This window comes from Centruroides vittatus, unplaced genomic scaffold, assembly GCF_030686945.1.
Source record: "Centruroides vittatus isolate TY-2023 unplaced genomic scaffold, ASM3068694v2 contig_628, whole genome shotgun sequence".
In the NCBI taxonomy this organism is placed as follows: Eukaryota; Metazoa; Arthropoda; class Arachnida; order Scorpiones; family Buthidae; genus Centruroides; species Centruroides vittatus.
This window is the reverse complement of record NW_027122385.1, coordinates 4,555,827-4,583,152: the sequence shown is the minus strand read 5'-3', so window position 1 is coordinate 4,583,152 and position 27,326 is coordinate 4,555,827. Positions and strand designations below refer to the sequence as shown.

General features: G+C 30.5%; 2 protein-coding genes across 2 annotated transcripts in view; both read right to left on the bottom strand.

Moving 5' to 3' along the window:
- Window positions 1-27,326, bottom strand: part of Paf-AHalpha (Platelet-activating factor acetylhydrolase alpha) — a 45,328-nt gene that overhangs the window by 8,915 nt on the left and 9,087 nt on the right. The window contains exons 2-4 of the mRNA XM_067275576.1: window positions 22,765-22,854; window positions 17,778-17,894; window positions 9,122-9,244 (exon numbers count right to left, since the gene is read on the bottom strand). Of these exons, the coding sequence (XP_067131677.1) occupies window positions 9,122-9,244; window positions 17,778-17,894; window positions 22,765-22,854 (330 nt within the window). The remainder of the gene's footprint in view (window positions 1-9,121; window positions 9,245-17,777; window positions 17,895-22,764; window positions 22,855-27,326) is intronic.
- On the bottom strand, window positions 20,295-21,425 carry LOC136979471 (uncharacterized). Its single transcript, XM_067275479.1, has 2 exons — window positions 21,412-21,425; window positions 20,295-21,378 (listed from the first exon to the last, which is right to left on the bottom strand). Exon 2 carries the CDS (start codon window positions 21,324-21,326, stop codon window positions 20,295-20,297), a length of 1,032 nt encoding a protein of 343 aa, XP_067131580.1. The 5' UTR covers window positions 21,327-21,378; window positions 21,412-21,425.

Here is a 27,326-nt window from a genome sequence, read left to right as displayed (position 1 = left end):
TCCAAAAGAATAAGTGAGTACTGGGACGACAGTATGTGTTTATTGTATTAACATCATCTTATTTCATCAGTGCTGCAGCAGAGAATGAAATACAAGCATAAGAAACATAGCAACTGTGATAAAAATATATAAATAAAACTTGAAATTAATAGAACATGTAAAACTTCACGTCACACCTTTCAGCTTGTGACGGCACATCAGTTGCGGAACACTGCACTAGAACACCTTTAGCATGAGCCTTAAAAATGAGAAATGTCTCCATACCGACACCTTCTGTTCCAAGAATTTTTGTTTTTGCCAATATGCATAAACCTAGATATCAACTACATCCTGTTATGGACAGGTCAGCATTTCCAATGATACTAATCGAAAAATTCCTTAATCAATACATCACAAATAAATTGGATAACTACCACAGGAGCATTAAGAACTCCCATACAACTTTTGAAATGTCTACATAACCTAGTTTACATGTATGCAATTTTGAACTGATATATCCATCAATCAAGATAGAATCTTGCTTTTGTGCACTACATGGCTTTCTTTTCAATCATATAGGCAAGGATGGCAACTTCCATGCTAATACATTAGAGTTGGCAGACTTAACTTTTCATTCCTCCTCCTTCCAGTTTGAGGAGGTTGTAAATAACATTTGTTTAGTTTTCCTTTCTTCCTAAATCTTCCTTCCAAAGTGAATAGTATCTTTATAATTTTGTTGATCTACTAAGAATTAATTTTTACATAACAATGAATGTAAAAATGTTTCTAAACCCAGAATTATCAGAAATTACTTACTTACAAAAAGAAAAAATTTGAATATTTTTAGAGTTTAATCACAGATTCTTTCATCTTTATAATTCTAAACAGTTTTGGAATAGTTAAAAAGTTTTGTAAACAAAGTGTTGAGAATGAGATGTTTATTTTACCATAAACTTCTTGGTTTAATTATTTTAAAGAATTTTTAGATAGTTATATTTTAAGAAATAAATCTTATAGTGAAATTTGTAGTGAAAAGCTAAATACACAAGAGAAACTTGTTATGGTTGATTAAATAATAATAATGGAAAATTGAAATTAAATATTGTTCCTGGTTATGATTGAAACAAGTTTTCAATTATGAAACTGTTAATTAATTTCATTGGTTGAACTGTTTAGAAACAATGTACAACTTTGTCAGATCACAATAGAATTGAGGGATTGCAATCCAGCAGTGTTTTGAATCCAGCTGGATTTTTACTGGATTGAAATCATCCCAGCTGGATCCAGCGTGGATGTATTTTTGGTGCAATAAAGTGTTATCTGTCTATCTATCTATCCTGCAATTTATGTTTTTTTTAATGAAATAAAACATTTTAAAAAAATATTTAAGAAGCTTTTATTATTTAGACTGGTCACTACAAATCAGTAAAACTTCTTACACATTTAGGTAGTAAACTTAACTTTGGTTCGGTTTAACACTTGAGATAGAGATAATTACCTTTAAATGTTTAGTTAGATTATAATTATAATGTAATCTTTAAGTTAAATAATAGCAAAGGTAATTCTACTGATTAATTTATATTAATATATTATAATAATGTAAGGACGGATAATCAGTGGCTAAGTGGCTATCAGTCTTACCAGTTTTCATATATAGGCTGTACATATTAGTCTGTAGTTATTTATAAGTATATAAAACTATATACTGGAAGTAGAATAAGTTAAATAAACTACACCTTTATCAATCCAGCAAAATTTAATAAAATAATAACGTTTTCAATCGTTTTTAACGATCTTCCTCGGTTACAAAAAAAAAATAGAACATTAAATATAGAACATAAAATGTGTTCGGAATAAATATAAAAATTAACAGAAAACGCCCAAACGGACAAAATATAGATAAATAAACAAAATAAATAGCGGAAAAAATATATACAGGGTGTTTTTTTTAAACTGACGGTACTCAGAAACATCTGTAGAGCAATCCACCCCTACCGGCAAATTTGGGTACTACTTTTTTCTTTGTGGAATCTTGTACACCCTGTATATAAGATCCCTTTATATACACCCTGTATATAAGATCCAACGAAACCAGCATTGTCCGTTAATAACATTAATTAATGTAAAAGGATCTCCACACGGTAGACAATGAGTCTGCATCTCTATGGTTTATACAACCAGTTGTCATGTGCACCTTGCAGATTTCCAATCTCTCAAGATGTTTGACCGTTTGCCTATTCGTCATCGTTTTTATAATTGCCGCTTGATCCCATTGGACGTTAACATCCTTCTGTCTTGCGTATGATGCCAGCGCAGTGTTGTCAAGGTTCTTACTAATTGTATATTTGTGCTCTTGAGCCTTTGTTTTAAACTGCTGCATTGTTGCACCCACATAAACAAGCTTGGAATTGAAATGTTGATTGTGTAAAGGCACCGAATATATACCCGTTGTTGAATTCCGATCCTCTTTTTATCGTTTCTTAAAAGTTTGAAAACAGTGGGATTATGTCGGTATACAATACGAAAATTACCAGACCTGGCAGTACATCTATGTATCTTGTTTTAAAAAAATGGGATGTAATTAAGCACTATTCTTTTTATATTTATTCCAAACACATTTTATGTTCTACGGTTAATGTTGTATTTTTTTGTAACTGAGGAAGATCGTTAAAAGCGATTGAATACGTTATTATTTTATTAAATTTTGTTGGATTGATTAAGGTATAGTTTGTTTATAAATAATTTAATTATTAGTGTTAGTAAAGTAGTGAGTAAGTAATTAGTAGCAGTCTAGTAGTTAGCAAAGCAGCAACGCGACGATGTAGACTTTTGCGCAATTATTTAGAAAGTTAATTGAGTATTTGCGGATCTGCAGCGCTGGATCCAGCTGGATTGCTGGATGAGGGATCCAGCAATTGCAATCCCTAATCACAATAGAATTGAGGCAGAATATTTTTGTAATTAAAATTTTTAAAATTAGTATTAGTATAAAGCAGTGATTTTCAACTGATGTGCAACAAGAGGATCCTAAGTGTGCTGTAAAGATTTTTGAAAGTCATTAAATAAACTATTTTGGAAAGAAGCCCCAAAGAACAATAAATGTACATGTCAAAATTAAAACCACTTTAAATTGATTATAAGAGTTTTTCATTGTTATAATAACAAACATATACCGTATTTATGAACTATAAGACGCTATGGACTATAAGACGCACCTGAATTTTGGATGCAATCTTTGAAGAAAAAAGTGCGTCTTATAGTCCTTAAATATGGTACATAACGTAGTAAAATATATATTCATAAGCGAAATTTTATGAGCATAACATTGGGTTATTTCATTTTAAATAAAATTTTCTTTAAATCAAAAATTTATCTATAACTACCCAAATTTAATTCAAATTAACTTTTTAACTTAAAAATAACAGTATGTTAAGCAGGTTTCTAAAGGCAATTATCATGCCACTTTTAAATGCAAATTAAGACTTAATGTTAATTGCTTTTCTGATGTAAATGAAAATTGTTAATTTAAATAATTGTTATTGTAACCTGCTGCTATTTTAAGGAACAATAATACTGTTTTATTTAATTCACAATAAATATAAACAAAAAGAATTAGGTTAAATGGCAAGTAATATGGTGATAGTGTGTTTACAAACAACTTTAAATCATGTGATTTTTTGCATGAAAATTTGTGCTTAGGAAATTTAATTATAAGTTTAAAGTGTGCTGTGACGTAAAAAAAGGTTGAAAAACACTGATATAAAGCAATAAATTATCTTTCTCTTCATCTAACCTGAGCACTGACATGTGTTTGACTGTGTATATATGATCATGTGTATGTGTATGGATGTGTGTGAGAATTAATGAGAGAGAAAAAGTGTGTGTGTTTGTGTTATCAGATTGTGATTAAGTGTGTGATCCTTGCACCTACTGGACACAGTGGTGGTGATCCTTACATTTGCTTGGCAATGATTGTTTTATTCCTGTATTTTGTTTGTTTTTGGGACCCATTTTCCATTAGGCGTGTGCATGCTGTTTTATTATTTTTGCCCCCTAAATTCTTTTAGGCATGCTCAAGCACACCAGGGAGCACAGATATTGTTTGAGATACAGTGAAGTCAAACTTACAAGTCATAATCTCCCATTTTTTATCTTTTTGGACTCATCACAATTAATAGAAAATGGCAAAGTTTAATAGAAATTGATTCATCAAATTTCAAGAATGAAGACAATTCTGTGAACAACATAGAAGAGACTTCACTAATGCTCCATGTCAATAATAATTATTTCCTGTAGCTTATTCTATGTACTGTATGTTATTTAAGAAAGAAGATAGAAAGTTATAAATAGTATAGATAGAAAGTAGTCAACAATAATTGAATATCTTTATAAATTTTCTGGACTATTGTATAATACATTTTGAAAAACTGACAGCTTGTCTACTGATTTCAATTAAAAACATGTTTCAGAAAAAATTCTTATAATTTGCAACAGAATAATTGAAACAGTTATTCATCAATATACTGGCATCTTTATGGGATTTGGATCTCCCAAAAAAAGTTAAACAGAAAATAAACAGAGATGTCCAAATCCAATATCAAATTTAACACACATTTCTGTCACAATTCTTTAACAAATTGACCTACATACAATAGAACAGAATACTCTGTTGGTATATTTCCAAATGTTCTCTCATTCAAAATATATGAATTGTGTTTACATACAAAATCCAAAAGTTTACATCCAATTATTAACACTCTTATCTTTGTATCTTCTCATATTAACAATAGTTACATTAATGCCCTTATACACCAAATCACTAAATCCATAAGCTCCCCTATTGGAGGGTCTCCTACATTGAGGTCTCCTACAATAATCCATGAATCAGTTATCAAAGATCACATTTTACACAAGCTTTTTAATTCTGACTGTCAAAACTGACTAACGTTCTTAAGAGAATACTACACCAAGATAATATCAAGCTTATATTCAATAGAACTAACACCAAAGTACTGAAATCAGTCTCTTTTGAAACCAAAATAAAATACGGTATGTGGAAATGCATTGTGATTAAATGAGAGTCTACCAAATGAGTTGCAATAGATCTTCCATAGAATAGCCAAATTTTGAGCTTTTACTGGCATTTCATTGTAACACAATGATCATCTTCCAAACACAACTTTCCAAACAAAACATCGTTTCTCTAAGATACTAACAAAGTCTCAAATAGCTCTGTCAAAACATTATTATATAATTCTGTACTATATAATTTATCATGTACTGTACCTTGAACATTCCAACAACTGATAGTCAAGTGGTGCAAATATATCTAATTGCAAGTGAGGATCAAGGAAAAGCCATTCCAGGAAACTGCAAAAATTCACAATAAAATGAAGTAGCATCTCAGCTGTCTATAGACACTAATTAGAAAAATATGACAAAATACAGGAATCATGTGTTTTAAAAGTAAAATCAGAATATTGTTTACTTTGTTTCTAATCAATTCAGTCACTTGTTACATTGCTGCCTACTTACACAGTTACATGTTACAGTAAAGACAAGTCAGTCTCAATTATAGAACCATGGTTTCAATTTTTACGAAAAACCAAAATTAAAACAAATGCTTTAAAAAGAATTGAAAAAAAAAATCCATGTTTATTTTAAAATGCTTTTTGGAACTATTTATAATGGATGAAAGTTCATGGCTGACAGTTCAAGTTGGCTGAAAATAAATTTGAAATATTCACTTATTCCCCATACAAGAAATTTGCAAATCAATAAACTGTAATTAAAAACTTTTTTGAATTATTTAATTTAACATTAACAGAATTGAATAAGAATTTAATTGAACAGAAGTTTTATGAACATTTTATAGACCTTTTCCTTTATTTTTAATATTTTTTTTCATTGATTTATTCTGGTATTACTATGTTCATTTCATAAATTTTAAAAACATCATAAAAGTATGATTGTGTTTTTAAAAAAATAAAATAATGATGAAAAAGTCAGTCAAAAATTCTAAAAAATTTGTCATCTTTTTGCAAAAAATCAGTGCATTTCTTAAATAATTTTTGCACAACTGTTATATGGTAAAGAAATTTTGTTTTTGGATATCAAAAAGTTCATTAATTAGATTCTTGTACTAAAACTAGGTCATTATCAATTTCAATTCCATTAATTAATCAATGTACTATATCTAGTTTTTAATTGTACTGTACATGCCATCCTGTAATGATTATATGTGCTTAAATTAATTTATCAGTTTATTGTTGTGTGGCAAATCATAGGATAGGCCAATTTAATTATTTATATAATTTAATTTCATTAGTTGTAATAAGTATTAATTTGTTCAAAATGTTTTATTTTGTGTGCTAATGTGCAATAACTTTCAGAGAAATTTTGTTTGTTCAGTGGAAATTTTCAATCCTGAAAATATTCTGCAGCCTTGCAATAGTCCACACTTTACTGCAATGTATATTATCATCCTTTAGCTTAACTGAAGTAAGTTATTGCCAATTCTATATCTATACCACCACTATATTTTTCCAGATTAGCACTATTACAATGATCATTCACAAATAAATACATCTTGTTCCTGTAAGATCTAAACTTCTAATAGAGAATCTGGAAGTTCTATAATTTTCTGCTTTTACAAAGAATTACCTGTTATTTTCCACATTAAAATATCATCTCTCAACAAAGGCTTTCTCTCTGCCTTAAGGCTTTTCATAAATTTCTCAATGATGATCTCAAAAATTTGGCACGAGATCCCCAAAATAAAATACTGTATTTGCTATATTTTGTTTCACCTAGGTATGCACTGCATCAAAACAAACCTCACTATATCTGTATCATTCTGCAATGAACTCTGATTTGTTGGCTTGCTTTGGCCATGTGTTGTTACACATGGAATGCTGGCAATGTGCCAACAACTGTACGAAGTCATTTGTACTACAATGCAGTCTACCAGTAGCTGTAAATGATAAGATAATAATTAAGCATTGTATTTATGAAATGTTTATCTTTTTTAAAAATGCAGTAATATATATTATAATAGCAATCCAGTTTGTGCATGTATGAGAATTGTTTTTACATTTAACAAATAATAATGATTTGTTAAATGAGTACTAGACAACTCAATCTACTTGTGATATCCATATTATCATCTTCAAACTTTGCCAATAAAATTAACATATTTTGATAAAAAGACTCAAATGCAGTCAGTCTGTCAACAACAGCTTTCATTTTCTCATATTATATTTCATTAGATAAAAGCTTCCAAAAAAATACCTCATAGACAAAAGCATATCTTCAACATTTTCATCCGTATTGATTTCACAGGAAAATACAACCCTAAACATTGAAATTTAAACACTGATCCACAAGGTGATCTTTTACATCTATTTCCAGAAGAACAGTCATAAATTAGAATCTCTTGGTGGGGTTCTAGTAATCATATTATAAGCAATTAAAGTGAAGGTGAGAAAGAAATCATGCCAATACAATCAACACTCAATAACACTCCCCATTCTTTATACACAATATTTAGTTGGTTATTAGAAGACATTTTCTTTTAGTAGTCAACATCTAGGAAAAGATTCTTTTTTATATACAAAAAATGTACAATAATTAGTATTACTAATAATTTCTAGTATTACTAATAATTAATTAATTATTGAGTTGAGCTGACTGCAAAGCAAATATGGAAAGTGCAATGTGAATTTATGAAAGGAAAGGGATGTATGAACCAAACAATGGAATTTATTTCTGAACAGTTAATACCTCAATATCATATACAATATATGGTCAGATATTTGATGAAGTCATATACAGTATAAACTAAATCTATTCATAAATAATACTAATACTGTAATGTTTTTCATCATTTTCATTGTTTGGACAAGGGGGGGCTCCTAGCCATCATCAGTGTTGGCGACTTTTTTCATTGACCTTGTTCAAATAACGTGTGTTTTTGTGAAACACTGGATTATTTAATACTTTCAAGTATTCAAAGTTTAATAATGACTTCGCTATCATTGAATCTAATATTGTTGCTGTTAGCAATGGCTGGAATTGAAACTAATCCTGGCCCTCTGAACATTCTCCAGTAAAAATAAGCCAAACCAATATGCAAAGAAGAGGGCGTGGAAGACCTAGAAAGGAATACGCACAGAATTCTCAATTAACAAGCCAGCTAGTCGAACTTATTGGCAAAGAATATACTTCAGAGAAAGAAATCAGAAATAACAGAAGCATTATGAGTAAATCTAGAATTGAGGATTATTTCGAAACATTGGAACATCTTGATCAGATAAGTGATAGTGACTTGAGATACTCGCTAAAATCGATCTATAATCTAATTCAAGAGAAGTTTGAACTATAAAATCAAGAAATTCATTCAATTAGATATGATATTAGTCATGTTCAGAGAGGATAATATGAAAATGAAAAAAGAAATAACAACCATTGTACAGAAAATTCAGCAATATGAAGATAGAACAAAGCCCTGCGTTAACCTAAAGGTATGTTTGAGTTTGAGTTGGATAAATTGTACAATGAAAACACCAAAAGAAATCTTGTTGTTATTAATTTCCCATTTAAAACCGATGATAAGCTGCAAGAGCTTAAAAAATTTATTAACATAGATCTTGACCTAAAAGACATAGAAAAAGAGGGTCTAATTCAATTAGGAAAGAGAAGTTCAGATAATCAAATGATAAAATTAATAACAGAGTTAGTGAAAGATAGAAATTCAATTCTTAAAAGATTCTGGACAATGAGAACAAACATAAAAAATGAGATGGATAAAACTGTCATTAGAACACATGTATGTTCAAGATATAGAACCAGAAAGAAACAACTATTTAATAAAATTAAATCAGAATTCTCAACTAACACCAGAGTGATAATCAGGGATGATTACTTTATAAAAGATGGTCTGGTATACACGCTTGACATTAATACTAATGAATTCATAAAAATCAATTCTTTTTTGGGGCAAACTACCAAATTTTCGCAAGGAAAGCAGTAACAACAACAACAACCATACATTGTTTGGACAATGAAATCATTTGAAAATAGTTCATATTTTTAATTATGACTAAATAAAAACTATTTCAAATAATAGAAAATTTATACTTACAACAACTACTACTGTTGCAGAAGGATGTCTAGCAGTAATTGCTTTTACACAAGCATGAATTCCCTCCAAGATCTGTTCCACAGTATTGTCATGATTGTTAGTGCCAACACCCAAAACTACAATCTGTAAATTAAATTTAAAAATTTTATTATAAACATTGCTAGTGATATACTAATATTATGTGACTAAACATCTTTATTACTTTTTTCTATTTGACAGTTAAATATCAAATTTTACCTAACAATAAATCATAAACAAATTTCTAAACAGAAAATTGTATAAATTTACAATTGAAACAAATTTCTATTATAACCTGCTACACGATCCCCACCTTGATATGGTGAGCAGGCTTGCATGCCTTCTAGATCCTATGAGCTACATCACAGTAGCTTTGCTACTGACAGGGATATCCATGCTGAATGCATCAGAGGATAGGAGCCAGACTAAGGTGGAACAACTGGTCCTGCAGGTTGGGGGTTGTGCATGGGGTTAACACCACCACCAAGTAAAAATTTTATCTTCTTAAGAGAAGGCAAAAGGAAAGAACCCTTGACCTTGAGAGTTGTCCACCACCAACCAGGAAGTGACAGGACCAGAATAGGCTAATAAGAAGAAAGAAGTGTGAATATCAATTGGGTGTGTGGAATGAAAGAGGGGCAAAATATAAAGTAAATGAATTAATAAGAGAAATTATTGAAAATGAGATGTTCTTTGCATGAGTGAGACAAGAGTGAAAGGCAAGCAATGTATGGATGTAATTGGGTATGTGTTGATTTGGTCTGGTGTGCAAGAGACAGAGTGAGCAAATGCAGGAGTAGGTGTTTTAGTGAATGCACACATGAAGGAGTACATGGAATATAAGAAAATAAACGAAAGAATGATATAAGTGTGCTTCAAAATGAAGATGCAAAGTAATTGTTGTCATTGTGTAAGCCCCAGTAAATACTGTTATGCTGAAAAGGATGAATTTTAGGAAATGTCAAAAGAGGTATTGGATGAGTTTGATCCACAGAAGCATGTGATTATAACTTGAAATATCAAAGGATGGGTGAGTGTGAAAAGACAGACATCTGAGAGAATGCTGGGTCTATATGATGATTCCCAGATGAATAATAATGAAAAACAATTAGTTGAGATCTATGTGGAAAGCGATCAACACCATTTTTCCACACAAGACCATTCATCGGTATACAAGGAAAAATCATAAAAAAGGTCAGAGGAGTATATATTTTGTTGTGTTTGATGATAGATTAAGAGGTGTAGTAGAAGATACAAGAGTTATGAGAGGAACTGACTGTGGCTCAGACCATTACTTAGTGGTATTAAGAATGCAACTGAAGATTGGATGCCAGAACAAAGAAGGAAAACGAGTGCCTAAAGAGTAGAAAAAAGAAGTTTAGAGAGCAAGTTCAGTTGAAACTGGGGAAAGTGGATGAGAAGATGAATGACGTAAAGGAGGTTTGGAAGCATTCCTAATCTTGTGTGTTAGAAGCAGCAAAAGAGGTATGTGGCGTAACAAGAGTGGGCCATGAGAGAGGGACTAACATGGTGGAAGACAGAGTTCAGCAAAAAGTGAAAGAGAAAAATGCTGCATACATGGGCCAAGTGAATAGCAATGTGAGTGAGGAACAAAATTAATAAGAAGATGCTTAATTAATTAAGGATAGCAAGGACAGAATGAATGAAGAATGGAAACCAAGAGTTTACAAGGGCCATTTGAGGAAAATATAAAACTGTTCTGGAAGCAAATAAAGAGTATATGTGGCAACGGAAAAAAAGCATATCCCTTTTATGATGTGAAAACGGTGAGCTGCTGTGGAATGAATGTGAGTGCATATTTTAATAAGAGGTGTGAATATTTTGAGAGCCTGTTAAGGGGCAGTGGAAGTAGCATGAATGGAAGAACAGTTGCAGAGATAAATGAAGATGGTGATAAATATGATCCTATTCAACTCAATGAAGCTAGGAATGCAATAAGAAGGATGAAAAATGGCAAATCTCTTGGTCTGGATGATGCAACTATAGAAATGTTAAAATAGAAGAAAAAATGTGAAAGAATGGATGCTCTGACTCTGCATCTTATGTTGGGATAAGAGTATGGTGCTGTGATGATTGGAGAAATTCTGTGATTGTTCCGAATATACAAGGGAAAGGGTCAAAGGACAGACTACAAGTAATTCCATAGCATAAGCTTGCTGAGAATATCTGGAAAAGTGTTTGCACAAATGTTGGTTGATCGAGTTGAGCTGACTGCAAAGCAAATACGGAAAGTGCAATGTGAATTTATGAAAGGGAAGGGATGTATGAACCAGATCTTCATGTTGTAAATGAGTGTGGAGAAATGTTTAAATGTGAGTAAAAAAGATTTTGCAGTGTTTGTTGATCTAGAGAAAGTACATGATAGAGTAAATAGGGAGAAACTGTGAAAAGCATTATGTGATTATGAAGTGAGAGGTAAACTACTTAGGTATGATAACAATATATGAAAACATCAAAGCATGCATGTTTGTGGATTGCAAAGTGCCTGAGTGACTCACAATTTATGTAAGAGTATGTTAAGTTCCCATAGTTGTTTAATGTTTTTCACAGATACATGCATGAGATCCAGAGTGAGTGTGGAATGAGAATTGGAAATGAATGAGTGTGCCATTTTTTTTATTCAGATGACATTGTGCTAAAAAAGCTTCAGACACTTGTATTTAATTTTGAAGAGATGTGTGAGGAATATATGCTGTGAGTGAATGTGAGTAAAACTAAAGTGATTATGTTTAAACACAAAGGTGAGCAAACAGATTGAGCTGGATGGTCAACAACTGGAACAAGTGAATGAGTTTGTGCCACTCCATACACAGCCATTCATGCCCAAAGAGACATCAATGGCTGTGTATGGAGTGTTGTGGTTCCTGTACTCATGTATGGTAGTGAAAATTGGGTATGGCAGAGAGTCATAGGAGACAAATTACTGCATATGAGATGAGCTATTTCAGAGGCATGTGTGGCAAAACAAGAAGAGAAATCAACAAGTGCTGGTAGAGTGTGGGAGAAAAAGAATGTGGTTGAAAGGTGGGAATATCGTCCCTACAATGGTTTAGCCATGTTGAGAGAATAAAAGATGAAGAACTGTTGAAGAGAATATACATGGAAAGATGGATGGAAAGCACAGTTGAGAAAGACCGAGAAAGTCTTTGTTTGAATAAGTCTGAAGTAAAAGAGATGTGTCTGGGGAGGAAAGTGTGGAGAAATGGATTGAAGTGTTGCCAAATGGATAGTTTGTAAGACTGTACTTTCCTTTTGTCTGCTCACCCTTTCTGGATTATGAGTGTGAGGGTATGTAGTACATATGTATATACAAATCAAAGTTTTATAAATAGATTTACAACTAGGACATTGCACAACTTTGTGATATCGCAACAGAACTGAGGTGAAGCCAAACAGAAAGAAGTGATCTTGTTAAGCATAGAAGAGGCGATCCTTCTACCTGCTGTACATGGGGGAGATAACCCAAGAACAAAGCAATCACTATTAATTGATTTGTTCTTGAATTGTCTCATGTTTTGTTCATTTTTTGCACTTAATTTCTGTTAAGCATACGCAATGCTGATTTTATTTTTGACCCGTAGGCCTAAATTTCATTAGGTATGTTCATTCACATCAGAGAGCACCGACATGCCTGTTTTTTATATTTAAATGGACCCTCATTACATTTTTGCATTCCTCATTGCAATTAATGGAAAATGGCAAAGTTTTATCAAAATCAAATAACTAAATTTTGAGAACAAACTCAATTCTGTAAGCCTATATATGTGCCCACAGCCCATAGTGACTGAGGAGCACTGCATGACAAAGTCACACAATTTGTGTGATATCGCTTTGTTGCACACATTCATGCAATGACCTTATACCTCTAAAGCAAAGTCATGGACCTGTATTTTTTATTACATTTTTGGATTTATCATTGGAATTAATGGAAAATGACAAAGTTTAATCAAAATCAATCAAACAGATTTTGAGAATGAACACAATTGATAAGCCACATCTAATGCTCTGCCTCAATAATAATTATATAAATATGCTCCATTTAGTTTGCTTCAAATTCATATCTAAGTCTATATATGCTAATAATTTACAAAATTAGTTATTACCATTGAACTTGGATAATTCAAATTCTACAAATTTTCCTCGAGTTTCCTAATAAATGCAATGTAAAAATTACTTGTTTAATTTTTTTTCCCTAATTTTTGGATAATTTGAAAACATATTTTGAAAATTAATAGAGTTTGAAAATTCAAAGCTGGAGTAGCTTAGTTCATACTGAGCAAATAGCAAAAGAGAAACATGAATGTGAAACTGGTCCAGACTGCAAAAAGCTAAAAACAATTGCAAATTTTGAAATTGGTAAAAACAAAGCATTTTTGACATTCTGTTTTTAATCACTGTTGCAAATTTCTTACAAAAAATAAAAGATATGTTAAAATGAAAAGTGGTTGGGTGAAAAATATGTTTAAAAAATGTAAATTGCAAGAATATCATGCTAATTTTGACATCTACTCAGTTATGGGATGATTTTGTAACCAACTTAAAAACTGTTAGAAATACCCAACAACAAATGACATTGTAGATATGTGATGAAATTTTTTTACTAGTGAAAAAGTTCAACAATTCCAAACTCCTGAGCAATTTGCAAAATGGTAGAATTCACTAGAAACAATGTCATGTTGACATGTTGTTCACTCTGTTTTTTTCATTTTTTCCAGAAATTTGCTCTCAGTGTGAATTAAACTTAACAAGAAAATATGACAATCAAACTAATTATATTTTATTGTTATTACTTTATAATTATCAATGAAATTGTTTAATTCGAATTTTGGAAAATTCAAACTATTTTGCATTTCCCTTGAACTTCAAATTAACCAACTTTGACTGTATTGTAAAACTATGAAGGGTGACATCTTTAAATTATTTGATTCACTAATTTAGTGCAGTTTAGATGACAATGACAAATAATGATTTCTTTATTTGCCACTGACCACCAAGACCCAAATAAACAAGAATTTTTACATTTGGAAAGATGTTTTATTTTCTATTGTTTCAACTTTTTTACAAAATGCATTTCAACCAAATTACTAGTTTGGCCCAACTCAGTTAACCAAAATTAAAATTACAATTCTAAAATACATTTTTACATGATCTTCTTTTAAAAAATTAACTATACTTAAAATTTAAAAGTTTCTGGACATTCACAAATTCAGCATTATTCTTTTTTACTTTAGTGAATCAAATAAATCTATATTCTTTAACTGAAAAATATTTAAAAATGCAAGTTATTCTTGGAATCTATTGAATCTATACATCTATAAATGCTTTAATGAACTGAAAATTTATGTTAATGCATTCAATGATTTAAATGTCAATGGCATTATGGTTGTGTGATAGTTTCATTCATAATTTTTTTTTTTATAAATTGTACAATGTTAACATTGTATTTATATTTTTTTTGTGTATTTCAAATCACATTTATTGAGAGGTGGGTTGCATGTATTGTAAAAGGCATTTATAGTAAAAAGCATTAATTAAAATATTCATTGTGTGTCTGTTCATTTTGTTTATTTCAACAGATTGCATAATTGTAAGACTTATTAAAGAATTCTGATTTTACGTTATTCAATGTAGTCTGAGGACGGCCTAAACTTTTGTAAAAAAACCAAAACATGTTATGATGGTTACATACAGAATTTTCAAAGCAGTTATGAATCTTTAGGTATGATAAGGATATAAATATAACAACAAAAGAACTTGCAGAATCTTCACCATTTTGCAAAATTTTATGTAAAAAAATTGATAATTTTTTGTCATCTAGATTTATTCATTGAAATTTTACAATAATAAATATTCAAACATAAATAGTTAATTGAAAAACACCTAACTTGACTTAATTAGAATGCATATATTTGTTTTTATTGATTTTATGTAACAGCAGGCTGATAAGTTCTTGGCCTAGCCTTCTTAATAGTATATTTGAAGTATATTATATTCTAAATTATTTAATTTAATGGATGATGTGACACACAGAATAAATCTTGGTAATAACTTTTGTGAAAATTAACAGGTGTCACATCATTTTGCTTGGAAACTGCAAAGATAAAAATAGCAGAAAGCAATGTGTGATTTGACAGTTTACACACACTGCTCAAAGAATAGTGACCAAATAGAGCAAATTGAAGTTTGAAAGAATCAAAATCCACCTTATTCTTCTGATTTAAGTCCCTTGAATTATGATCTTTTCCCTTATCTGAATAAACATCTGAAAGGAAAACACACCTTCTACAAAGAAATAATTGGAGGACCAGTTTTAAATCTTTTTAATTTGAAAAAAAACTTTGGAACACCCCTGCAGGAAATGCATCAAGATAAAAGAAAAATATATTGAATAATAAGTAGTGTACATTCATGTATACTTGCTTGCTTCTGTTAGCCCAAAAATTTATCAACCTTCCACATATATTTAATTATTAATTATTCCAAAAATTCAGTATGGATTTACATAAAAAAGAATAAGTTAAATTCATATACTTGTTGAATCATTAACAAAATTTTCATGATAATGAATTATTATTTCAAAAATTAACTGATTTAGCTTACAATCTTAAATTACAAATGTAAAATATACAATACATTAAAATATACATTAGAATCTGCTTAATGTAATCAGTTTCACTATAGTTATCATTATTTTCAGGCTTTTTTTTTATAATCTTGCACTCATTCAGTTTAAAATATAATTTTATACACACAATTTCTTGCTCACAAATTTCATTCTATTTAATAACAAAAGAAAAATTCACATTCAGATTAATTTAAATAATTTACCTTAATTTCAATAATTAATTTAATTTAAATTAAATTATTTAAATTAATTTAAATTTAATCTTAATTTAAATTAATTTAATAAACAAAAAATAATTTAAATTATAAACATAATTTAATTATTTAAAAATTTAATTATAAACAAAAATAATTTAATTATAAACATTTTGGTCACTTTTAAGAACTATCTTCAGGTAGAATACAAAACTGAACTTAGCAAAAATAGAATATAACAGATAAACTTCAGAACATAGATGTCAGTTGGTTTAAATTAACAATTAAAATAATAGAATAAAATTACAAATAAATAGATAGATAAATGATGAAAAAATAAATGTAAATAAAAATTGAAAATACAATTAAATAAATGATAAATGATAAAAAACAAGGAAAAATATTGTTGTTTTTAAATATTTCATGAGTGTCTGAATTTCCATGTTTGCAGTTTCTATTTTTAACAAAAGAAAAATGTTTTAAAATGATTTATGATTTAAAAGGTTCTGAATAACAACACTTCAAAATACTTAGTGTACCCAAAGGTTGAAGATGTTTTTACAAATACTTAGAATCACATCAAGGATGAGGATGTGCAATTGACAGGCAAACAAGCATTTATTGTAAATTTTTTAAATGTAATTTGTAATTAATGGTATCAGAAGTTAAGAGAGATACTGAGGCATACCAAAATATTTTGAATTATTTTGCTATTTTAACACTAAAATGAAATATCACTAAAATAGTATGATAACTGTATTATGAATTTAATACCTATGATATTTACATTACTATTATCAAGAAAGAATCAACAATTTACAAAAAAACAGAAAATTTAGATTCTCCTTGTACAAAGTGATCCAAGGAAGACTAATTTCTACTTTTCCTACTGTGAACATAATTCTAAAAATATATTTGTCAATTCTTGTTTCCAACTCATTAGCAGAGTGATTGTTCAATGTCCTTAAAAGAATTTAAAATGATATTAGAAATTCAATTATACAAGAAAAATTATATAATTCAATAATATTTATACATCAAGAATGACATTTCAAACAGGATTGATTACAATGAACTGACAATTTCTCAGCTCGAAAAGCACAAAAAGTGAAGATGTAATAAATTTTGTTTATTCATTCCTGTAACCTGTCTTAAAATTTTTCTTTAAATTTTCATTGAAATTGCAAATTTTTAAAAAATTTGTTGTTTTCTTAAGAATTTTTTTAATTTATAAAAAGTGCTTTTTCTTTGTTGTATTAAATGGCTATGGTTCATAAGTACATAGTATTCTAATTCTTGTTTAATTAATCTACTTTATTATTTGGTTCAATAAAAGTACTAATTCAATCTATGAACTTTTGTTGTAGATTACATTTAATTGTTCATAAATGTCATATATCTAATTCTGTTTTGTTTTTAAAGAAACTTTATCTAAAATTGTATTTTTTTTTAATTTTCTGTATGGGCAGTTTTCAATTCAAGAGAATACTGGGAATTTCCCAAAAAAAACTGTCTAAAGTCAAAATACATAGGGTCTCCTAATTCAAATTTGCCTGAGTCCCAAAAGCAATAATGCACCACTAATATTTTGATATATTTGATTTACTTTTTTATAATAATTGTATAACAATAATTTTAGAATAATTATAATAATTAAAAGATAAAGATTATTCAGTTTGTTTCAATTTTATTTGTATATTAGTAGAAAAATTTAAAATATTATATGAATAAATAAGATTTAACCAATTATCAATTAATTTAGAATTAATATCTAATTTCACATTAAATCTCAACTGACCTTTGGATTAAGTGTATCAATTTCTCCATTTTCTATTCTCCACAAAACATGTTGAGTTTGATCTTCAGCAATTCCAAAATTTAAACAATGCATTCCAATAAAAAGTTTCTCCCACATCTACAAGATAAAATAGTTTCATATCATTGGATTTACATATATAAGTATATAATTACAAAATGTTTTAAGTTACACAACAAAGTGGATAATTTAGAATATCTTATATTCATTCACTAAGTTCATGTAATGAGCATATCTACAGGATATGCAACAGTACTAACTAACAACACTTGGCTTTGTTGTGTGATAAATGATCTTTGTGTTTATGCTTTTCATTTCTTGCAAAAAAGACACGACTAACTTTGCTTTAACTAACTGTCGCCATACTAGTTCTCGTCTCGCCTTTTCTCACGAGAGTAATGAGACACCTTTATTAATAATTTAACAGTGGTTACAGTTGTAGAAAATGTATAAAACTAGATAAAATTAAATTATTAAGCATTCAAACAGTAATAAATTTACAAAACATAAATGTGAAAAAATAACAAAAAAACACAATATCCGCGGGGTGGCGACATCCATCACCGCACCATCCATCCTGCCCACCTTGAAATCCCTAGATTTCAAGATTACTTGAGTTTTCAGGCAATCTACATAGCTGATTGATGTTTCGAGTAAATATTCCGTCTTTTGTTTTTATGTCGACGACTCTGACCTGTCCGTCCTTGCCAGGGTGGGTTCTTATAATTCTGGCCAAAATCCACTTTGTAGGTGGGATATTCTTTTCTTTGACAAGAACTAAATCATTGTACTGTAGGTTTCTTCTTTTTTCTACCCATTTTGGTCTATTTTGTAGTTGGCTCAGGTACTCCAAATGCCAACGTTTCCAAATGTCTTGCACCATGCGCTGGAGTAACTGCCATCGGGATAATCGATTCAGTTTAATATGCTGAAGATTAGGTTCTGGTAAAGAAGTTAGGGCTTCCCCAAGAAGAAAGTGCGCTGGAGTTAATGCTGCTAGTTCATTTGGATCTTCACTGATTGGTGTCAGAGGTCGGGAATTCAAACAAGCTTCGATTTGGTAAAATACGGTGGTTAATTCTTCATAAGTAAGAATTTGATTGCCTATGATTCGTCTCATATGCTTCTTAGCAGATTTGATATTTGATTCCCATAATCCGCCAAAATGTGGGGAATGAGGAGGAATAAAGTGCCAACTTATACCTTGATTACAACTAGTTGAAATAACTTCCTGTTTAGTACTGTCTTTATTCAAAAATTGAAGTAACTCCCGAAGCTCATTGTTAGCACCAACAAAGTTTGTGCCATTGTCACTAAATATATCAGTGGGCTTACCTCTTCTTGAAGTAAACCTTCTTAAAGCTGCTATAAAGGCTGCAGTTGTCAAGTCACTTACGACCTCAAGATGGACTGCCTTTGTAGCCATGCAGATAAATAACGCTAAATATGATTTCCAGTGTTTTGTTGTTCTTCCATGTGACACTTTAATAGGAAATGGTCCTGCGTAATCTATTCCAACCTTCGAAAAAGGTCGCAGTTGCTGAACACGATATTGTGGAAGGACACCCATTTGTTGACTTTCTTCCGAAGCTCGATCTCGAAAACAAGCCACACAATCTTTAGTATACCTCTTTACTGAAGTTCGAGTATGCGGAATCCAGAACAGTTGTCTAATTTGAGCTATCAAGAGATTAATGCTCGGATGAAGCAGCAACCTGTGAAAATATTGCACGATGATTTTTGTGAGGTGGTGTTTCTCTGGTAACAGTAGTGGATGTCTTGCATCAAAACTAATATTTGCATTATGCAATCTGCCTCCAACTCGAAGACAGCACTGCTCATCAACAAACGGTACGAGTGCGCGTAATCTGTGTTTTGAGTTATTTGTTTTAATTGCTTCAAAAACATCTCTAAAGCAAACCTGCTGTACATGTCGAACAATGCAGATCGCAGAATGTTTTGTTTCTGTTGGAGTTAACTGTCCTATTTGTCTATATTTCTTTTCTTTCTTACAGTTGTTGATAAATCTTCTGCAATAAGCAAGGATGCGTTGAAGTTTTAACCATGAAGATGACTTTCTTATATTCAAAGGATCTTCAGTATCAGTTTTGCCTGTGAAAGCGACCGCTGTCTTTCTTTCTTCGTCAACATCACAATAATTGATTGTATTTACCTTCCAAGTTAGTTCCTCATCGTAAAGAAACCTTGGTCCATTCCACCATTGATCACATGAGTTTAACGTAGCTGGGTTAAGCCCACGTGACGCATAGTCTGCAGGGTTATCTTTGGATTTAACGTGCTTCCAGTGTTGTGGAGGAAGATAAGTCTGAATCTCACTTACTCGGTTTGCCACGAAAGTTTTCCAATTTCTAGGCTCACTTTTAATCCAAGACAAAGCTATAGTTGAATCTGACCAAGCGAAAATGTTTTCTCTATTTATTTGCAATTGTTGATTCACTCGATGCATTAGCTTAGCTAAGAGTTGTATAGCACAGAGTTCTAATCTAGGAAGAGCAAACCTATCTTGCTAACCGGGCAACTTAAAACAGTCACACTATGAGCCTTGAGTGTAGTTGACAGTTTTCCTATGTTTTGTTGTGTTCTTTGTTTCAACATATTGCTCACGGAAATCTCTAAAGCACGATATCTCTGCTCCAGAAATTGCTTCAACTCATTGAATGTAGGGAATGTAGTCGTTGTAGCCTTCAATTCCCACTGTTTTCTTGTTTCATCATCGAGTTTGTTGCTTAACGTATAAACCAAAATGTGATCCCAATGATCTGTCGGCAATTTTAACACTGCTAATGCTCTGACGTGTTTTACAGTAGTGTCTAGTAGTCGTTTGATTTCACTCGCCGAATCAGTCCTTGCACGTGGCTGTTGAAAAAGAGCCTTGAGATGACTATTAATAATCTGTCGTTCATTTTCATATCTATCTTGCAGTATCTTCCATGCTTCTGTATAATTACCATCACTGACTTCAATGGAGTGTAGGAGTTGTTCAGCTTCTCCCTTTAAAACTGATTTAAGGTAGTGAAGTTTCTGTGCGTTTGTTAAAGTTGCATTGTTATGCACTATTGCTGAAAATAAGTCTTTGAACTTGATCCATTCTAAATAATCTCCGTCAAATGTTGGTAGTTCAATTTTTGGCAATTTTATCGACGAGGAGCTTGCCTGCCCTTCAAATGATGCATTCGACTGTCGTGGTGATGCTTGTGTTGATGTTGATGTCTCTGTTATTGGCGCCTTTTCGTCGATTAATGATGATAATTTGGATCGTACTTGAATATATTTTTCTTCTACTTCTTCATAATCTTTTTCTTGAGCTGTTGATTGTTCAGCTGTACCATACATGATTATATTGTTACTTATATTCAGATACTCTTTCCACGTATCGTCTAATAACGTGATTCTTGTGCTAAGAATATGAATAGTTGCATTTTGAGCTTCACTACTAAAAGCAAAATTATAATGTCTTGTTATGCTTTGTTTAATAACCTTACGGTTCCTTTTTTGTTGCGAGATGTCCATGATGAATACCAACTTGCTATATGCTATATTAAACTAGTACGGCTACGTTTACCTAACGAAACCTGAGACGATATAAACTTTCTACTCACTTGCTAAAGTAAACTTTCTGCTAAAACTGAACTTTGCTCGATATTCCAACCAACGCAATATCCACGAGGTTAGGCTTAACACACTGCATCAAAAAGTTTCTTGAAAAAGACGTTCCTCACTGGAAATGATTGCGATTCTTTGTTATCGGACTTAATCCGCCTCGACGGACCAAAAATTTATGTTATGTGATAAATGATCTTTGTGTTTATGCTTTTCGTTTCTTGAAAAAAGACACGACTAACTTTGCTTTAACCAACTGTCGCCATACTAGTTCTCGTCTCGCCTTTTCTCACGAGAGTAATGAGACACCTTTATTAATTATTTAACAGTGAGTACAATTATAGAAAATGTATAAAACTAGATAAAATTAAATTATTAAGCATTCAAACAACAACAAATCCACAAAACATAAATGTGAAGAAAAGTAACAAAAAAAACACAATATCCGCGGGGTGGCGACATCCATCACCGCACCATCCAGCTTAATGACAGTCAAATTAGAGGAATATATAGTAAGTATTAATTGATTTAAACATTTTCAAACACCAACATTCCTTCAATGAATAGTTAATGTTTAAGTTTAAACCTGAAGAAGAGGTATAAACTACTTTAAAAACATTAGTTTTGTTAGTTTGTGCTAGATATCTAAAAAAGTTCATTCTTTAAATATGTCCAATTGGTAATTTTTTTCATTAAGTATTCATCTTATTTGCATAAAACATATTAATATTTAGAATCTAATACTTTATTTTCAAAAATTATAAAATAAAATAATGGTAAGGATAATACATATAATCTAAAAATAAATACATAATACAGTAAAACCTGTCTAAAACAGACCCTGTATAAAAAGGAAGACTGTCTAAATGAAAAATATATCTTGGACAAAACATTTATTGTGTAAAATATTATAAGGTGAAAGCCTGTCCAATATGAAAATGAAACACTTAGCAAACCAAGTGTATAACATAAATCTCAGTAAAGTGGAATTTTTGGTGTAACAGCAATTAAATTCTAAATCATAACTGCTGATGTAATTTGCAGTTTCAGATTATAGCTGACTTCTTAGTGATGAGAGCTACATTCTATCTTTTTATCTGTTAAGATTGTACTTGCAATGTCTGGAAAATAGTTGTGACAATAAAATACAATTTTTTTTTTGTGACAACTACTTTCCAAAAACATAACCCTCTATTAAATTTTTTTTAATAGAGGGTTATGTTCTTGTCAAAATTTAAATTATTCTAAAAATTATAACCAATTTATTTATTTACTTTTAGTATTTTATTATAATATTATATAAGCTAAAAAATTAAATACTAATTAGTGTTAAATAATTGTGACTCACATCAGTATGAGCTATCATAGAAACAGTAAAATCTCCAATGAAAAGCACATCAGGTTCTTGTTCAGTTGATTCAATTAGGAAACGCTTATGCTAAAATTGAAAATAAAAAATGATATATTATAATAAAAAATAATATTAAATATCTTCAAAATGAACAAAATATTAAATATAAATCAAAAATATAGAATATGAGATGAATTTTTGTATTTCTTTCTCTATCAAAATCAGTATGTTTTTAATCCTGGTACATATGTTTTGAGTTAATGCTTTCTCATTTTAACATGGTTTATTATCCTTAATTAATTTTTGTATTACCTGCCATTTCATATATGGTTCAGGAAAGGTCACTTGTAGATGCTATATGGAGAATATCTTTACAGTGAACAGAGTGCAAATCTTGCAATCTAGATACAAAAAATTCAATTTTTCAACTTAATCCAAAGTGTTTAGTTATTTTATATCTCAATAGTAGACTGTCCATAGCATCTGGAAATGGAGTTAAGTTTCCTCAAAATGCAAAAGGGTAGTGGAGATACATGTCTAAATTTGACTGAACTTGCAATAGGCATGCATAGCTCTGCATATCTACATCTAGTTGGCTCAATCTGTGTGCACCCTAACAACATTCAAAGTTTATTGTATGTTCAAATCGTAATTTTATACAGATTTTCCTTAGAGCAGTGTGTGTAGGCCCTTTGAACAAGTGTTACATGCACTGCTACACACAATTAAGGAGATAAGGCAGATAAAGAATTAGTGAGAGCTCAAGGCTACAGCAAAAATATGATTTCTACGTTAGCTAAAAACATGGAAGATGACATTAATGCATTGTGGCTTAATAAGGATACACAGTATTTTGAGATTTTACCTCAGAAATTTATAGCTGTGGACCCAAGGGTGACTTCCACATATAAAACATTAGCAAAGCACATGAATGCCAGAATAGTTTATAGACATAATCCAATTATATTTAAGCTTCTAGCTAATGGTAAAAATTCTGTAGATAGTATCTTAGCCCCTGGGATATACACTATCCCAGTGTGGAATGATAGATTTGGTCGAAAGTTAACATACATAGGTGTCACTAAAAGATCATTAACCCAAAGGCTTAGAGAACATAAACATGATGTTCATACAAATAGTCTATCCACAGTGCTTGCAAAGTTTGCAAGCAACAGAGGGGGTGTCAGCATGTTGGGACCAAGCTAAATTCAAATGATGTTATAATATCTACACCGGAGAATAGTGCAGTTTCACGTATCTAAAAGCCTTTTTTAATTAATAGCGTTAAGACATATGTAGATCGCCTCCAGCCATCAGAGGTGGTTAGTGCAGTGGTTGGTATGAATGACCTTTGCCTGGATGAACTTCACAACTTAGAATCGAAGCACATTTCCGTTAGGGGATCGTTACCTGAAAAAGAACCGTTAAGGTTCGAAAACGTTTGTAACTAATTGGTTTAGAGTGATGATACACACACCAGAAAAAGGCTTTTAGATATGTGAAACTGCAGGCTAAATTATTAAAAAAAGTATTTGATGTCAACAAGTTACAATCAATGGAAGCTTTTGAAATATTCCAAGCATCTAGAATGGGTGAAAACATTAATTTCAAGGAGAAAGAAACATTATCAATCTCTAGTTTATAACCCAATGAGGCAAGAGAACAACATACACTCAACTTAAAATTTTTGCTAATAACATGTGTAATTTATTTTATTTACTTAATTTATGTTTTCATTTTAAAAATATGTAAATTATTTTTTTTTTAATTTTGTAAATTTAAAAATACCAGTTATAGTTCTACCATTAGAATTCAGTTCTTTTCTTTAATTTGTATTTTAATACCTTTTTAACCTAAGGCAGATCCCTGAATGGGATTGAAAACATTTGTTTTGATTAAACTAGTGCTGGAAAAGTGTGTAAGGTGTAGTGTGATGGAACCCAATAACTAACAGTTTTTCATATCCAACTTTTTATATAAGATCTTATGTTTAGCTGCAGATCTGAAACCAAGAACAGCCTATACCATTTGATAGGTATGTCAATTATCATTGGTTATGATTTTCTGTACAGCAGACACATTTTTTGTGACTACTGCTGATACAGGCCTACTTATATGATTTTCATCATATAGAGAGCTGTAACCCATTTTGAATATAAATACTGTGGCTCTAGATGGTGTTTTGTTGCAAAAAACTGATTGTAGATGATCTATGCATTGTTTTCAAGTTAACCTGACTTTAAAATTATAAAAAATCATTGCTTAATAATGGTATTGTATTAACTCTATAATAATGTAAGTTTCACTTTCTGTTCCATCAGTTATATAACAAGTGCTGCAATCAGCCATTACTACAGTAGAGAGTTGTTAATCCGAATCAATTGGGGACTGGGGTTGTTCAGATTAGTGATTTGTTCAAATTACCGATTATGTACAAAAAAATATATTAACCTGTCTGATGTTCAAATTTTTCTCCGTCGCGTGTCGCTTCGTGTTGAATTTTTCTCCGTTGCGTGTCACTTCATGTTGAATTTTCGTCGATTTTAAGCCTAACAAAAATTTTTATAATAATAATTGAGGCTATTGTATCATTAAAAATTATTTCTTTATTTTGTACAAACAAAATAAATATATTGAAGAATATAAAAACATGAAAATTATACTTTAGAAGTAAATCTAGTATTAAAAACGTTCGATTCAGCACGACACAGTCTGACTGAAAATCGTTCGGATTACCGGCGATTCGGATTTCCGGGGTTCAGATTAACGACTCTCTACTGTAATTTGAATATGCAGATCATTGGTGTTCATGCATGTGAAATAGTTATTTCACCAAGTAAATAGTTTTCTGTATCTCAAATATTTCAGTGTGACCCTTGTTTATATAGTGTAGCCAAGACAGACTGTTAATGATTGGCTGCATCATATTCCTTCCAGTTTCAGATTTTTTACAAGCATGTATATACTGAAAATCTTTAACTTATTTTTGTATTACTAATACCTGTCTAAAGTAAACATTTGCAAAAAACTTCATAAAATTTTTGATATATGATCTAGAGAGAAGAATGGATTATAATTGATAGTTCTTTTCTTAGTTTTTTGAAAGTTTGCATTCCATATATTCTTTTTATTATATAATTAATTAATAATAAATGTAATATTTACCAGCATTCTTCCATCATTATCACTATTAAAATTAATTTTCTTATAATTAGTTTTAAGTTTACTTTTCTTTACGTTAATGAGAAAAATCTCAAAGCTGGAAAATAGAAATTAAAATGTAATTCTATAGCTGCATTGTTCACTTAACTTAAAAAGTATATACTACTCATTCTTAGGAAACTTTTATCAGTAAATAGTAAAATCTTACAGAAACTTGAGATTATTGAAAAATGCATCTACAACTAATGAAAGCATCGACATATGATGATAAAAATAAAAATTTAAATGGATTCATTGAGCCAACAAACTTCAACACTAAACAAAAAGACAAATGAATGTAAAGTTAAATACAAGCTAGCAAACTAATTTTAGAATCTGAAAGTTTAATACGATCTATTTTATGATAGCAATATAAACACAAATATCTAATAGTAAATATCAAATCATAACAACATTTTAAAAAAATCTCTTTAATTTACTGATTAATCTCTTGGACAAAAAGAGAACTATTTGGATATTTCAAATGAAAGATTAAACCCATTTTGTGACTTACAAAAGCTTAACAAAAGTAAGATGTTCAAAAATACTAAATTACTTCACACTACACCAGGATATATATACTGTAATAACAAACCCAGAACCAATTTATGGTGTGCATAAACAAAAAATGATCTCTGCACAAACATTTTCTAACTCTTCAGTTCACCTTCAGGTGTGATAGAATGGTTACCCGATAAAGTGCCCTTCAGAACAAATGTTCAGAACAAAATTTATAATCCAAATTGGTGGTTCAAATTACATTCTTTCAAAAAACTTTTATAAATTTACGTTTGTTTCAAAAGGCACTCCATCCGGTAACCATTCTATTGCACCTGAAGATGAACTAGGGAGTTAGAAAACGTTTGTGCAGAGATTACTTTTTGTTTATGCACACCAGAAATTAGTTCTAGGTTTATTACCTAAAAAATACTGTTTTTCTGTAATAAAAAAGCACTTAACTTCTTTATGCAACAGTGAAGTCAACCCGGACACAACACAGAGGAATTTGTTTAGGGCAGATAATCAAAAATTTGGTGACTTGTGTGGACATAAAAAATGTTTGAGAATAATAATAATACACACTCAAATACCAGAACAAATTAAATGCAGCATTAAGAATACACCTAAATGTAAAACATACCATTAAAGCAATTAATACATATATTGTCCCTGTACTCATTTACTCTGAGTTATTTACTGGACACACCCAAATCTTGAGCATTCTGAAGGAAAATAACAAAAAAACTAAGTATAAACAAAATCACCCAAAATCATCCATAGAAAGACTAACTCTTCCTTGCAAAGAAGATGGTTGGCCTAACTAATGTAGTTAACTTCCACTACAAACAAATACTGAC